Below are 13286 nucleotides of genomic sequence, written 5' to 3' on the forward strand. Positions count from 1 at the left end.
GGTTAGGCATTGCTTATTGTGTTATAGCTCTAGTTTCAGAGATTACAATTCCTTTTTTTTTTTTAACAGTATTCTTAAATGAGGTTTGACACATGCAGTTTTTCCTTTTGTATTCCCATTTTTATACAGGGAAAATGCTGATGTGGTGGTAAGGTGACTGTGGGGAAGTCAGTGTTCTATAGTCTTATGGTTACTCTCAGTCTTTTGGTAAGCCTGTGCCTCTGGGCTTCACCTTCAGAAGTCCTTCCCAGTATTCTCCCCATTAGGTAAGACAGGAAGGCTGGAGGGAGTAGCAGTTGAGTATTTCCTCTCATGTAAGCTGGTTAGACTCTAGCAGAAGTTTCCCTTCATAGCAGGCTTTGTTAAGAACAGAATGCTCTAGGCATAATTCAAAACAGCCACTTTTCCTTTCTCCTGCTAAAAGGATGTAGGAATTTTTGTCTGATCTTCACTGTGAGAACCTGGCTAGGTCTCCTGAAGGTAGAACTCTCAAAAGTATGAGGATCCCTCCAGGATTCCCCCCACCCCAGATCTTTTTAACTCTCAAACTTGTCCACACAGCCTACTGCTTAATTGCCAGGATTAACCAATTCCCAGGCTTTCTTACCGTGGTACTTGTTCCCATGCAGTTTTCAGCTTTCAGGCTTCTGTTCCAGGAAGTTGTGAGTCTCTGTATCCACCTGTCTGTCTCTTCAATTTTGGGTACAGTAATTTGCCCTATGGCCTCAATTTTCTGAGACCAAAGAAGAGTTGTTGATTTGTTCAACATTTTTCTTATCATGAGGATGGGAGGGATGACAATCCAGTTCCTTACATGCTGGGTAAGAAACCAGAAGTTTCTCTCCAGGTCATTTTGAAGTTACATTTTTGTCAACATAGCATAAGAAGACACACTTTAAGTTTCTTAATAAATCTGCAACTTAAACATTCATGTGGATTTCCATGTCTCGTCTTGCCCTAGGCCTCACAAATGTTAGAGCTGGCCAAACCTCCATGCCCATAAGCCAGATGGAAGTTCTCTGGTCCACATTTGACCTGAGCTCTCAAACACATCTATCACCAGTGATACCTATGCCTCACTCCCTGCCCTGGACCCTGTTCTTCTGGCCATTCTGTCTCAGTCTTTTGCAAACTCATCCTCTTCTACTTCCATTAACTCTTGTCTTTCTTCAAAGCTGCCAGGCTGCTCCTCAAGGACTGTACTCCAGCCTTAAAAATATAATTCATGCTAAGTGTCAATTACCACTCATTAACCGTGTGTCCCAGGGCAAGGATGGGACCTTTCTGAACATCCAAAATCTCATTTGGAAAAGTTCCTGAGTCGACTGAAATAATATATTGAAATGTACACATTACACATGTATTTATTAGATAGTCACTTCTCTCCATTTACGTTTTGCCTTGGGACTGGGTACTCAGGTCACAGAATGACATGGAAAGAGTATACAATAGAAATATCCTTTTAATGCTGTTGAAAAGAGTATTGTAAAAGTCTAAGATCTTACAGTGGTTCCAGGTTTCCACATAGTCTGATCCTATCACCTCTTGTCCTCAACCTTTCCCACCATCCCCTTGTTTCCTCTCCAGTCACACTGGCCTCATGACCTAGGCCTTCTGCACTCTCTGCTCTCTCTGTGTGGAATGTCCTTGCCCCATATCCATGTCCCAGTCTTTACTGAGCATGACACTCCCCACCCCACCCCTGACCCCATAACTTCTCTCCATAGCTCTTATCACTGACATTTAATACTTTTTACTTATTTACTTTTCATCATCCCTTTCTCATCCACTAGAAAGTAAACTCTATGAAGACAGAATTTTTGTGTTTTATTCATTGCTACATCCCCAGCATGTAAAACAGTGAATGGTACATCATGAGCATTTAATCAATATTTGTCAAATGAATGAATGTATTTCCGGAAGACTGACTGGGTAGTACATACTCCCTGGTCCTAACACATGATTCCTCCCAGAGGACTTGTATAATCCCCCCAGCCTGGGCTGAATCTTAAGAGCATGGCCAAGACGTAGCTCTCAAAGGTAGGTGATTGTCAAGCCCTGTGAGGGCTCAGCTGTGCCACATTCTCACAGTGGAAACACACTGGGAAACTAAAGAGATGAAGGCCTAAGAGCAGGGAGTCCCACTATGATGACTGGAGGGATACAGAGTCTTGATCAGGGGAGGCTAGAGGGCTTCCCACGCTCTCTGCAAAACTCACACTGTAAGCAGAGTCAGCTGCAGATCCAGAGAGGACTTTCAAAAACATAAGCCTTGTTGCAAAGTTCTGAAGAAGAGGAGGTCCAGGTTCTCTGACTGATAATGACAAATGCCAATTTGGGAAAGAAACTTACTACAGACAGAAGCAATTTCGATTCTAACCTGTCCTGCTTTGATAGGTGCTTGTGGCTGTGCCCTAAGTCTTCTCTGGTTTGTTCTGTTCTATGACGACCCAAAGGACCACCCGTGTATAAGCATCAGTGAGAAGGAATACATCTTGTCCTCTCTCAGCCAGCAGGTAGAACACAGATGCTCCACTGTGGTATCTCCCAGATTCTGTGATGAATGAAACCGTGTTCCCACTTGTCCTAATGTGCTAACAGTTAAAGGGTTTTGTTTTTTGTTTTTGTTTTGCTTTCAGGTCAGCTCAAGGACACAGTCTCTGCCAGTCAAAGCTATGATTAAGTCTCTCCCAGTCTGGGCCATTGCTTTAGGTTCCTTTGCTTTTCACTGGTCAAATAATATCATGGTTTTGTACACTCCAACATTTATCAACTCCAAGCTTCGTGTGAATATAAAAGAAGTAAGTCAACCTGTGTTCTCCTTTTAACTTTATGAAGGACTCTGCTCATTTCTTTGTTTCTTATGACTCTAATCCTAGCTCTTGCTCGCCCCTACACTGTTTAGCTGACATTCTGTACCTGGAGATTCACTGTTTCCAATTCTTACGTTAACATTTCCCAGAACAAAGTGCGTAGGCACAGTATCTGGCCCTTCCACAACAGACACACTCATGTTCCCAGAGGTTCCCTACCTCCCATTCACTGCATGATCACTCTAATTAGTATTAGTTAAGGCTCAACACCATCATTCCCTACAGAGACTGGGATCCTTCCATGACATCCTTCCCAGCTCACAACCAATCTACTTCCTGGGATAAGGCAACAAGTCCTGATTTGAGAACCCATGACTCAGGTTTTGCTTTGAAAGGATGGGCACTCTCATTGCTTGTCTGACTTGGAAAACCACTCTTCCCTGAACATTATGTTCAAGGCCATAATAACCAAAAAGACCCCTATAGAAATGGAATGCCCAAAGTGCCATGCATTAGCCAGCCTCCAGTAACCCAGCCTCAGGGCCAGTGCTCTCTGATCCAGTGTTACTCTTCCTGAGATCATGGATGGTTTGAAAGGATTAAGAGCAGTGGTTCAAAACAAGCACCATACGAATGTCTGTAATCGCTGTCATTACTAGCTCTACCATCTTGCCTAGGGCCTGCATTCCCCATTCCTGACTATAGTCTTCTGATCTTGATGCTCCAGTACTTTCAGGTCCTGTGACACTAGGAAGAGAACACTGGACAGACTCTGACAACTCTTCCTGACCCCAGAACTGTTTCCCTCTTTCTTATGGGTACTGTGGCCCTGAGTGGGAATCCTGAGGTTGCACGTTGATGGCTGCTTATATGGCAATTACAAATTTTCAGTACTTTAGTGTCGGGGTGACTCTACCTATCATACTCACCCTCATATTAACATTTACTTCCCAGAACGGGCTGCTGTCAGCCCTCCCCTCTTTGTTTGCCTGGAGCTTTGGTATCCTAGCAGGTCACCTGACAGACTTCTTCCTGTCCAGGAATATTCTCCGCTTAGTTACCATACGGAAACTCTTCAACACACTAGGTAAGAAACAGCCAGGATGTTCAAGCACCTTGTGGCCCGTTGCCCTGTCTTTGGGATGCCCGTAACTGTGGGGTGTGAATCCCTCCCCAGGACTTCTCCTGCCTCCCTTCTTCAGCGTGTGCCTACTCTACTGGAGTTTCAGCTTCTTTAGCATTACCATCTTCCTGATACTTGCCAGTTCAACAGGAGCCTTCTGTATGGCCGGAGTCCTCATAAATGGCTTGGATATTGCTCCCAGGTAGGGTTTTACAAATCTCTTTCCTGCACCTAAGCTCTTGAGGGTGTTTTAAGATTCCAACTATTTCTTGTCCGTGGCCAGCAGGTCAAAATGCTTCCAGAAGTAGCATCAATATAGCTCATTCATATAATGTAAGTAGTCATTAGATACCTAATGATGATATTAATGTTTGCAACTCATACATGCACACATAGTAGAGCCCAGTGATTCAGAGCACAGATTCTAAAGTCAGAAGGCCCAGTTTAATAACAGCATGACCACTCTCAAACAAATTACTTACCTGCTCAGGGCCTGTTGCACACCTATAAAATGGGAATGATAAGGGAATGCTAACCTCATAGAGTTATTAGAGGGTGAAATAAGTTACTTTAGGTCAAGTACACAGAATAGTGTCTGGCCCACAGCAAACACCGATACGGGGTACCTGCTTCCCATTGCCCTTGTTACTGAATGTATGTTTATATATTAGGACTCCTCATGACAACCCACCAGGGTTGGGTTAAGGAAACCGAGGGTCAGATACTTGTCAGCCTAAGATTTTACCACAGGTTTGGGATCTTACCTGGGAGTTTAATCCAGATCTGTCTGCAAAGATCTCTTGCTTTTACTGGGATGCTTTTTTTTTTTTTTTTTTTTAAAGATACACTAAGTGGGGTGCCTGGGTGACTCAGTCATTAAGCTTCTGCCTTTGACTCAGGTCATGATCCCAGAGTCCTGGGATCGAGGTCCACATGAGGCTCCCTGGCCGGCAGGAAGCCTGCTTCTCCCTCTCCCACTTCCCCTGCTTGTGTTCCCTCTCTCTCTCTCTGTGTCTCTGTCAAACAAATAAATAGTCCTGAAAAAAATAAAAAGAGATACACTAAGTGTGACTGATGGAAGCAGCCTGGCCATTTGCACAACTCTGGGGGCACTGTTTACATTATGCTTTATGGGACTAGTAGTCCTGGAGAACACGGATGCAGTAGGAACAGAATTCTCTGAAGTTTAGCAAAGCAGTGGCCGTGGGGTAGAGAGGTGAAATCAACAATGAATAATCTACTTATCTTGATTCTTATAAAGAGTCTTGTCCATTACATCTACACGAGGTGAGTGCCAGAGTAATGAGGACATGAGTTCACTTGTTTTGTTTGGTTCCAAGACCCTTCTTTAAAATGCCCACTGGTATCCTGATTACTTGGAATTATATCAAAATATATAAGGATTATTTGATACAGAAAGCACAGTTTGAAATCAAGAATGTATTCAGAAATAGGGGTGCCTGGGTGGCGCAATCAGTTAAGCATCCGACTCTTGGTTTTGGCTCAGGTCATGATCTCAAGGTACTGGGATCGAGGCTCATGTGGGGCTCCATGATCAGTGCAGAGTCTGCTTGAGATTCTCTCTCCCTCTCTCTCTGCCCCTCCTGCTCATGCTCTCTCTCTCTAAAACAAACTCATCTTTAAAAAAATAAAGAATGTGTACAGAAATAGAGAAAGGAAATTACAAGTAGCTAGGATTTACAGAGTACTTTTTATGTGCCTGTCATGCCCCAGTGTAAATGAGGTATTACCCACCTAGTATGGGTAGGGAAGCAAAAGGCCAAGAAAAGAATTTATGTAAATCACACAGCAATAAGCACTGAGCACTACGTATGTCTGCTTCTGTGGCTGACTAGCTGTACTCACTTCATCAACATGGCTATTTGCTAGCATCTGGTCAGTAGAATATGAAATAATCTCAACCAGCAATGGCTTGAATTATACAGGGCTTGGTCTGAGTCGCATCATTCCAATGGACCCAAATTCCCTATCAGCCAGGTAATTTTGTAGTCAGAGAGAATAAATACACTAAGATACAAACTGGAAAAAAATTCTTAGTCTCTTAAGCTAGTTCATCCTCAATCTTTAGGGCATATATGTGTTATTGGTCAACCATACCTATTTGTATTGCTTAAACTATTGTTTATTAATGGGATGGAGACCAAACTTATTTAAGCAAGACATGTTCCTAATCATATACCTCCCTTGCCTATTATAGACAGCTCCCTTAGAGAATAAATTTCTAATTTGTCTTCTCAGGGAAATTCAGTCTTTGTTAGAACTAAAGAGTCTGTCAGGGATTACATAGGTTGGAGCAGAACAAAGGTGGCAGGAAAAAAGGTCTGGAAGGAAAAAGAAACACACATGTGATTTTATGAAGATACTGTTTGAGAAATAATATTGAGGGAGACAGAGACCTAAGAATGGAGTGGCTGCCATCACTTTGGTGGACAGTAAGAGTAGGAAAGCACAGAGAACTCTGAAGAGTTCTGTAATGCATTAAGAAGAACCTGTCATTGCCTTGACATTCTTAAATGGAGGCTCCAAAAAAGACTAATTGCTTTTCATTATTTTTAACTGATTGGATGGATTGTACACCCTTGAATTTCCCTCCATAGTAGGGTTCAAACATCAGAATCTTATTTGGGCTCTACTAAATCACAGTATGCCAAAATATGAAATCAATAAAAATTGATTGTCAATAAAATTGAAAGTCTACTTTAATGGCTATTTAAACTTCCAAAATGTCTCTTCGCATGGGCTCTTGCTGCTGAAGGATAAGCCAATTTAGAGCTCACTGTTGTCCAGAAAATTATTCTGCATTAGAACAACCTTTGTTTTCACTCTCCACATCACATACCTACCGTTTGAGGACTGAATGGTATGAGGATTAGGCCATAAAACGTTACCACCTACTCTCAGATCAGAAGAACTGCTCTACCCTATGGATGAGTAATGGTTTTCAGAGGAATTGTCAAGGCACTCAGGCTTCTTGACACTGAGGATTCTGTTTATTTCTCTAACTACAGAATGAAAGTAAAATTTCATAGTAGTAGTAGTAGTAAAATTGCTAAAACTAGAAAGGCAGGGAGGTAGAAAGAGAGATCTCTTAAACATAGCCATATGCAAAAGGCACATTGCTTTCAAAGAAGAAATAATAAGACTGGGAGTTGCCCTCTCAAGAGAAAAAAAATGAAAGCTAGAAGCCAATCTCTAATATGAAAAAAAGAAAATCACCATTAATTAGAGGTCTATATCCAGCGAAAAGTTCCTTCAAGAATTAAGGTAATATAAAAATATTTTCAGGCAAATTGTGGGAATTCATCAGCAAAGACCTCCAATGAAAACTTGTTAAATGGGAATTTTTTGGACAGAGGCAAAATAATCACAGATAAAGCATAGAAATTTAGGAACAAATAAAGATAGATGGAGAGGGAAAAAAATAGAGTAAATCTAGTAATTACTGAATTCATAAAAGGAAAACAACACCTCATAGGATACAAAATATATATAAATTAAAATGACAGTAAAAAGCACAAAAGATGAGATGATATAAATATGTGTCCTAAGGTGCTTTCATTAATGGGAATTTATAAAAATATTAAGTTATGTTAAACTAATATATATCAAGAATACCTGTATTAATCTCTAGGGTAACTACTGAAGGTTAGTAAAAGTGCAAAGGAACTGATACTATAAAAAAAAAACAAAGAAAAAGAAATCAAGAACACTGTTTAAAAAGGAGCATAAAATAGGTGGAAAAAGCCAAATGAGGTTCATTTTAAGTCAAATGTATCAGAAAAAAAATATAAAAGGACTATATCTTCCAAATTTTGAGTTAATCTGAATGGAAATAAAAGCAAAAACAAAATGTAGCAGATTATAAACAAAATAAAGGAAAATAGTCAATCTAGACTTTAAGGCAAGATGCATTACTAGAGAGAAAGAATTTTTTAAGAATCACTTTAATTTACTAGAAGATATAATATTCTAAATTTCTATGCACCTAACATTTTACAACTCTAAAGCAAAATTTGAGAAAACTGTTCAACTTCCACATAGGATTGGGCAGCTGTGGATGACTGACATTCCAGCTGGGAAAAATCTGAAAAGACCAAATAAAATGCCAAAGTAGGGGTGCCTGGCTGGCTCCCTCAATGTAGTGTGTGACTCTTGATCTCAAGATTGTTCAAGATCAAGGTTTTAGCCCCACACTGGTTATAAAGATTACTTTAAAAATTTAAAAAATAAAATAAAATAGCCAAACTTTTCACTAAAAGTCATCAGATAACATCCAAGGCCTATAAGACCAAAGAAACAAGAGGATAGCACCTCTAAGGTGAGCTGACCATTCTCACCTCTTTTCCCTGGAGTCATTTGACAAAAGGCTGGTAATCCAGGGTTGGCCCAGAGAAGCCTGCTGCTCTGGATGGAGAAATTAGTGAAGCATTTGGGTTGCATAGGGCTGGAGTGATAATGTTAAAATTAAGGGAGCTTAAACATAAAAGTCAATTTCTTTGAGACAGTTATTGAATTCTGAAGTTCAATGGGGCAAGTGGCCAAACAAACAAACAAACAAAACCCACAAAACCAAACTAAGCCAAGACCATGAGAAGTATGGCAGAATTTCCTATACTGTCTATACCAAGGAGACAAGAACTACCAACCCCTGGAGGGAACCGGTTGGATGTACTGAGCTCTCCATTTAACAACATGGAAGGCAATACCTAAGCAACTGGGGGGAAGGGTAACTACAGGTTTTGAGTCTTATCAATACTGAAGCCTAACCTCATCTCAGTTCATTCACTAATTAGATTAAAGTGATCCATTCCCTCCCCTCTAGGTCTATTTATTAGAGAAAAGAGTAAATCTTCTCTTACAAAGCATAACACATTCTTGAAGTCCCTATACATCTTATTAAAAATGTCCTGCATTTAATAAAAATTACTAGGCATGACAAGGGATAGGGCCATGTGGTCAATAACTACAGAATGCATTAGAAATAGTCCTACAACTGAAACAGATATTAAAGTTATCAGGAAGAAAAACTTTGAAATATCTATGATTAATATATCCAGGAAACCAGGGGAAAAACTGAAGAAATGAGAAGAAAAGATAAAGAACTTGACCAGTATTAGAATCTATAAAAACAATCAAATGGAAGTTCTAGAACTGAAAAAATAAAATATCTGAAACTGAGATCTTAATAAATAGGTTTAATGACAAATTAGCCACAAGAGAAGATGGGATTGGCAAATAGACATATCATAAAGAAACATCTAAATTGAAATACACAGGAAAAAAAACAAAAGAGCATAACAGATGTGTGGAATGAAGTAAAAAGGCTAACAAATTTGTACTTGAGTCTCACAAGGAAAAGAAAGATAAAATGTAACATAAGCAATATTTTAAGAGAAAACCGCCCCAAATAATCCAAAAGTAATGAGACAGTAAGCCACACATATGCAAAGCTCTGTAAATTTTTAAAAACATGATGAAATGTAAATTATAATATATAATATATAAATACATATAATACAAAATACATAACATATAATATATTAATATATAATAACATATACAATATATAATATATATATACACATACACACACATATGTATATATAGTAGGAATGCTAAAAACCAAAGACAAAGAAAAAAGTCTTAAAAGGAACTAGGGCCAAAAGGCATGTCACTTTCAAGTAGCAATAATAAGCCTGACATCTAACTTTTCAACAGAAACCAAGAAAACCATAAGATATGATACGAACTCTACAACATGCTAAAAAATGTCAACCTAGAATTTTATGCCTAGTGAAAATATACTTCGAAATCAAAGCAAAATAAAAATGTTTTCCGACAGAGAAACTGTCACTAGTGGATCTTCACTAAAAGAGATACTAAAAGAAAATGTTTGGGTAAAAAGAAATCCCTACTGAAATCTGAATATGATAGAAGGACTGAGTAGCAATCAGGGAGGGTGAGTATGTGTGTAATTACAGAGACTATTGATCTGTAAAAACAACAGAGAGTAACTTGTGAGTTGAAATGCATATCTAAACAAATTGCATTAAGGAACTAAAATACAGGATGAAATAATGCAAAGAGCAGAAGGGAGATAAACAGAAATGTTAAAATATTAAAATCTTAAAAATGTTCTAAGCTCTGAAATAGAGAAAATACTAAAAGTAGAATTCATAATAAACTTAAGTAAAAAGTACATGTTATAACATTGTCAATGCTTGAAAAGAACAGTTGAAGTAATAGAAGGAAACCATAGAAGGAAAAATAAAATGGATGAATCTAGAAGAAAAAATGGCATATGAAAAAGTTCAAAAAGAAAGTAGTGAACAGATAATCACAAGTATATCAGTAATATTAACTTAATACAGATGAAATACTCTAAGTATCAAGATTGTCAAAGTCAAAAATAAAGGAAATTCTGCTCTATGCTGCAAATAAAAGACACACATTAAACACGAGGATATAGCAAGCATGCAATGAAATACAAAGAAGTATTCCAAGCAGATATTAACCAAGAGAAACCTGAAATAACTATGTTAGTATCTAAAAAAAAAAAAAAAAAAAAAAAAAAATACTACTAGAAATAAAGGGTGTTAATTCATAATGGTGGAGAGAAAAATATCAGAATTATATCTGTTTGAATCCAGTAACACAGCTTTAATTTATGTTCACTATGAATTGACAGAACTCAAAGAACTAGACAAATTTACAATGTAGGAAGAACTTTTTAAAACCTCTTTCAAAAGCTTGGACAAAAAGAGGTAGATAAAATCAGTAAGGATATGGATGACTAGAACAGCAACAAAAATGAACAGAGTTGACCTGATTGATATGTGTGGAAGACCACACTTTCCTCAACAAGGAGAGGATTTAAGTTATTTTCACTTGCTTATGGGACAGTTATTGAAATTGGTGATATGCTGGGTCACAGAGCAAGCTGCAATGGATTTAAAATGCTTGAAATTATTCAGAATATATTCTTTGATCACAGTGAATTAAGATTGCCATCAAAAGCAAAAGATACGGGCGCCTGGGTGGCTCAGTGGATTAAGCCGCTGCCTTCGGCTCAGGTCATGATCTCAGGGTCCTGGGATCGAGTCCCGCATCGGGTTCTCTGCTCGGCAGAGATCCTGCTTCCCTCTCTCTCTCTCTGCCTGCCTCTCCATCTACTTGTGATCTCTCTCTGTCAAATAAATAAATAAAATCTTAAAAAAAAAAAAATGATTCTTTAAAAAAAAAAAAAAAAAGCAAAAGATACATAACCCCCATTGTTTTGAGACTAATACTTCAGTCAAAGGAATCACAATTGGAATTAGAAAATACTTTGACTAAATCATGATGAAGGAGGACATTTCAAAGCATATGGAATGCTTTTAAAATCATGCCCAGAGAAAAATGCATAGCTTTAAACATATGTATTGAGAAACAGTTAAGTCTTAAAATCAATAATCATGTTTCTTATCTCAAGTAGCTAGAAAAACAGCAAATTAACCCTCCCGCCAAATTATGAAGATCAGGACAAAAAATTATACATAAAACCATCAATGTCAAAAGTTGGTTCTTTGGAAATTAATAAAAGTTATGAAATAATGAAAACTGATTAAGAAAAATAGGGGCAACTGGGTGGCTCAGTGGGTTAAAGCCTCTGCCTTCGGCTCAGGTCATGATCCCAGGGTCCTGGGATCAAGCCCCGCATCGGGCTCTCTGCTGGGCAGAGAGCCTCCCTTCCCCCCTCTCTTTGCCTGCCTCTCTGCCTGCTTGTGATCTCTGTCAAATAAATAAAATCTTAAAAAAAAAAAAAAGAAAGAAAGAAAGAGAAAGAAAAGAAAAATAGAGAAAAATTATCAGTATCAGTAATGACAGAGAGTGTATTATGGTAAGTTTAGAGTATGAAAAAGAAATAACAGAATATTATGAGCAACTTCCTGCGAGTAAGTCTGACAATTTAGATGAAATTGAAATGTCCATCAACACACATATACACAGTCATAAATATAACTTTTAGTATTTTTATGGGGAGAGGGATTCATGAAAGCAAATGTGACAGAGGCTCACAAAAGGCATATATAGCCCAATTCCGACAAAAACCCTAGCGGTCCTATTGCTAAAATGAAAAGGGGAACTATAAATTCTGGGGACAACTGGTGGTTTCGGTACCAATCTACATCTGTTGTTGCTAATAACCATAAATGTTCTTCTTTATACATTAGAACACACTCTCCAGCTCCCCCTAAAAAATCGGATCAAATTTCCACCCAGTGACCTCATACAGCTCAACATGCAGGGATTCTCAGTCCGTATGTGATGCCTTTCTGATTAAGGGACAGAGAAACTAATAGACAAACTACCACCTCCCCTACTTAATAGGTAAAGGCAGAATAGGAATAAAATAGACCTAGGGAAATGAAATGAACAGAACAAAACAAAACAAAAAACCCTCACTCTTGGAAGAAAAGGAAACAGAACCTTTAATGGTGAAATCTGTTGAACAGGAAAGGCAAAGACTCCCCACCCCACCCCGCGCGCCTGGAGAGAACTAATCTCTTGGTCAGACAGAGATTCTGCTCTCCAAAAGGCACCTCCTTGTTTTCTATGGCTGATGGGTTTGGCCCTTACTCTATTGATCATTCTCCATGGTTTTCCCCGCTTTCTGCTGAGCTGGGTTTGGGTACCCAGGACTGGCCACGGACAGTTGCTTGGACGCTAAGCTTCCGGCTTCCTCATCCATGTACTGGGAGCAATCACTGTGACCAGTAGCTCTGGGACTGTGGGAAGAGAACGGGTGAACAGAGTCCTTCACTTCTGTATTGACTCTAAACCAGTTTCTATCACCAGTAAACATTACCTTGATTTTCTCAACTAGATTCACAGATTTCCTAATTGTGCTGGCTTTCACTCCACTAGGCTCTCACTCTCTTAATTTCTGAATCGTTTTTACTGTTAAAGCCAACCTTTCCAACTTTGTACTGAAACCGGAAAGTTACCTTCATACACATCATTTTTCGACATTTTAATGGAATTTGAGAAGGGATGCAAAATACAGGAAATCAACAGTTACCGCTCTTAAACCTCATTTTGTTAGGTTGGCTTTCCCTGCAGCATGTGTCTGACTTTATATCTGTGTCCTGTCGTTCTTTTTTGCATAGTTATTATGGATTTCTTAAAGGAGTTACAACTTTAATTGGGATGATAGGAGGACTAACTTCTTCTACTCTGTGTGGTGTGATCCTTAATCAGGTAAGAAAGCTCCAGGCATGGGTGGTTGCTTTTCTAATATTACTTATACAGAGAAAGAAAGCAATATATACACAAACAATTGTAGATGT

At 38.7% G+C, this 13286-nt stretch overlaps 1 protein-coding gene across 2 annotated transcripts in view; it reads left to right on the forward strand.

Moving 5' to 3' along the window:
- Window positions 1-13286, forward strand: part of SLC17A1 (solute carrier family 17 member 1) — a 46768-nt gene that overhangs the window by 21068 nt on the left and 12414 nt on the right. For both annotated transcript variants that reach the window (XM_047732670.1, XM_047732671.1), the window contains exons 7-11: window positions 2398-2516; window positions 2640-2801; window positions 3768-3900; window positions 3991-4138; window positions 13107-13197. In XM_047732670.1, coding sequence (XP_047588626.1) covers window positions 2398-2516; window positions 2640-2801; window positions 3768-3900; window positions 3991-4138; window positions 13107-13197 — 653 coding nt within the window. The remainder of the gene's footprint in view (window positions 1-2397; window positions 2517-2639; window positions 2802-3767; window positions 3901-3990; window positions 4139-13106; window positions 13198-13286) is intronic.

This window comes from Lutra lutra, chromosome 6, assembly GCF_902655055.1.
Source record: "Lutra lutra chromosome 6, mLutLut1.2, whole genome shotgun sequence".
NCBI lineage: Eukaryota > Metazoa > Chordata > Mammalia > Carnivora > Mustelidae > Lutra > Lutra lutra.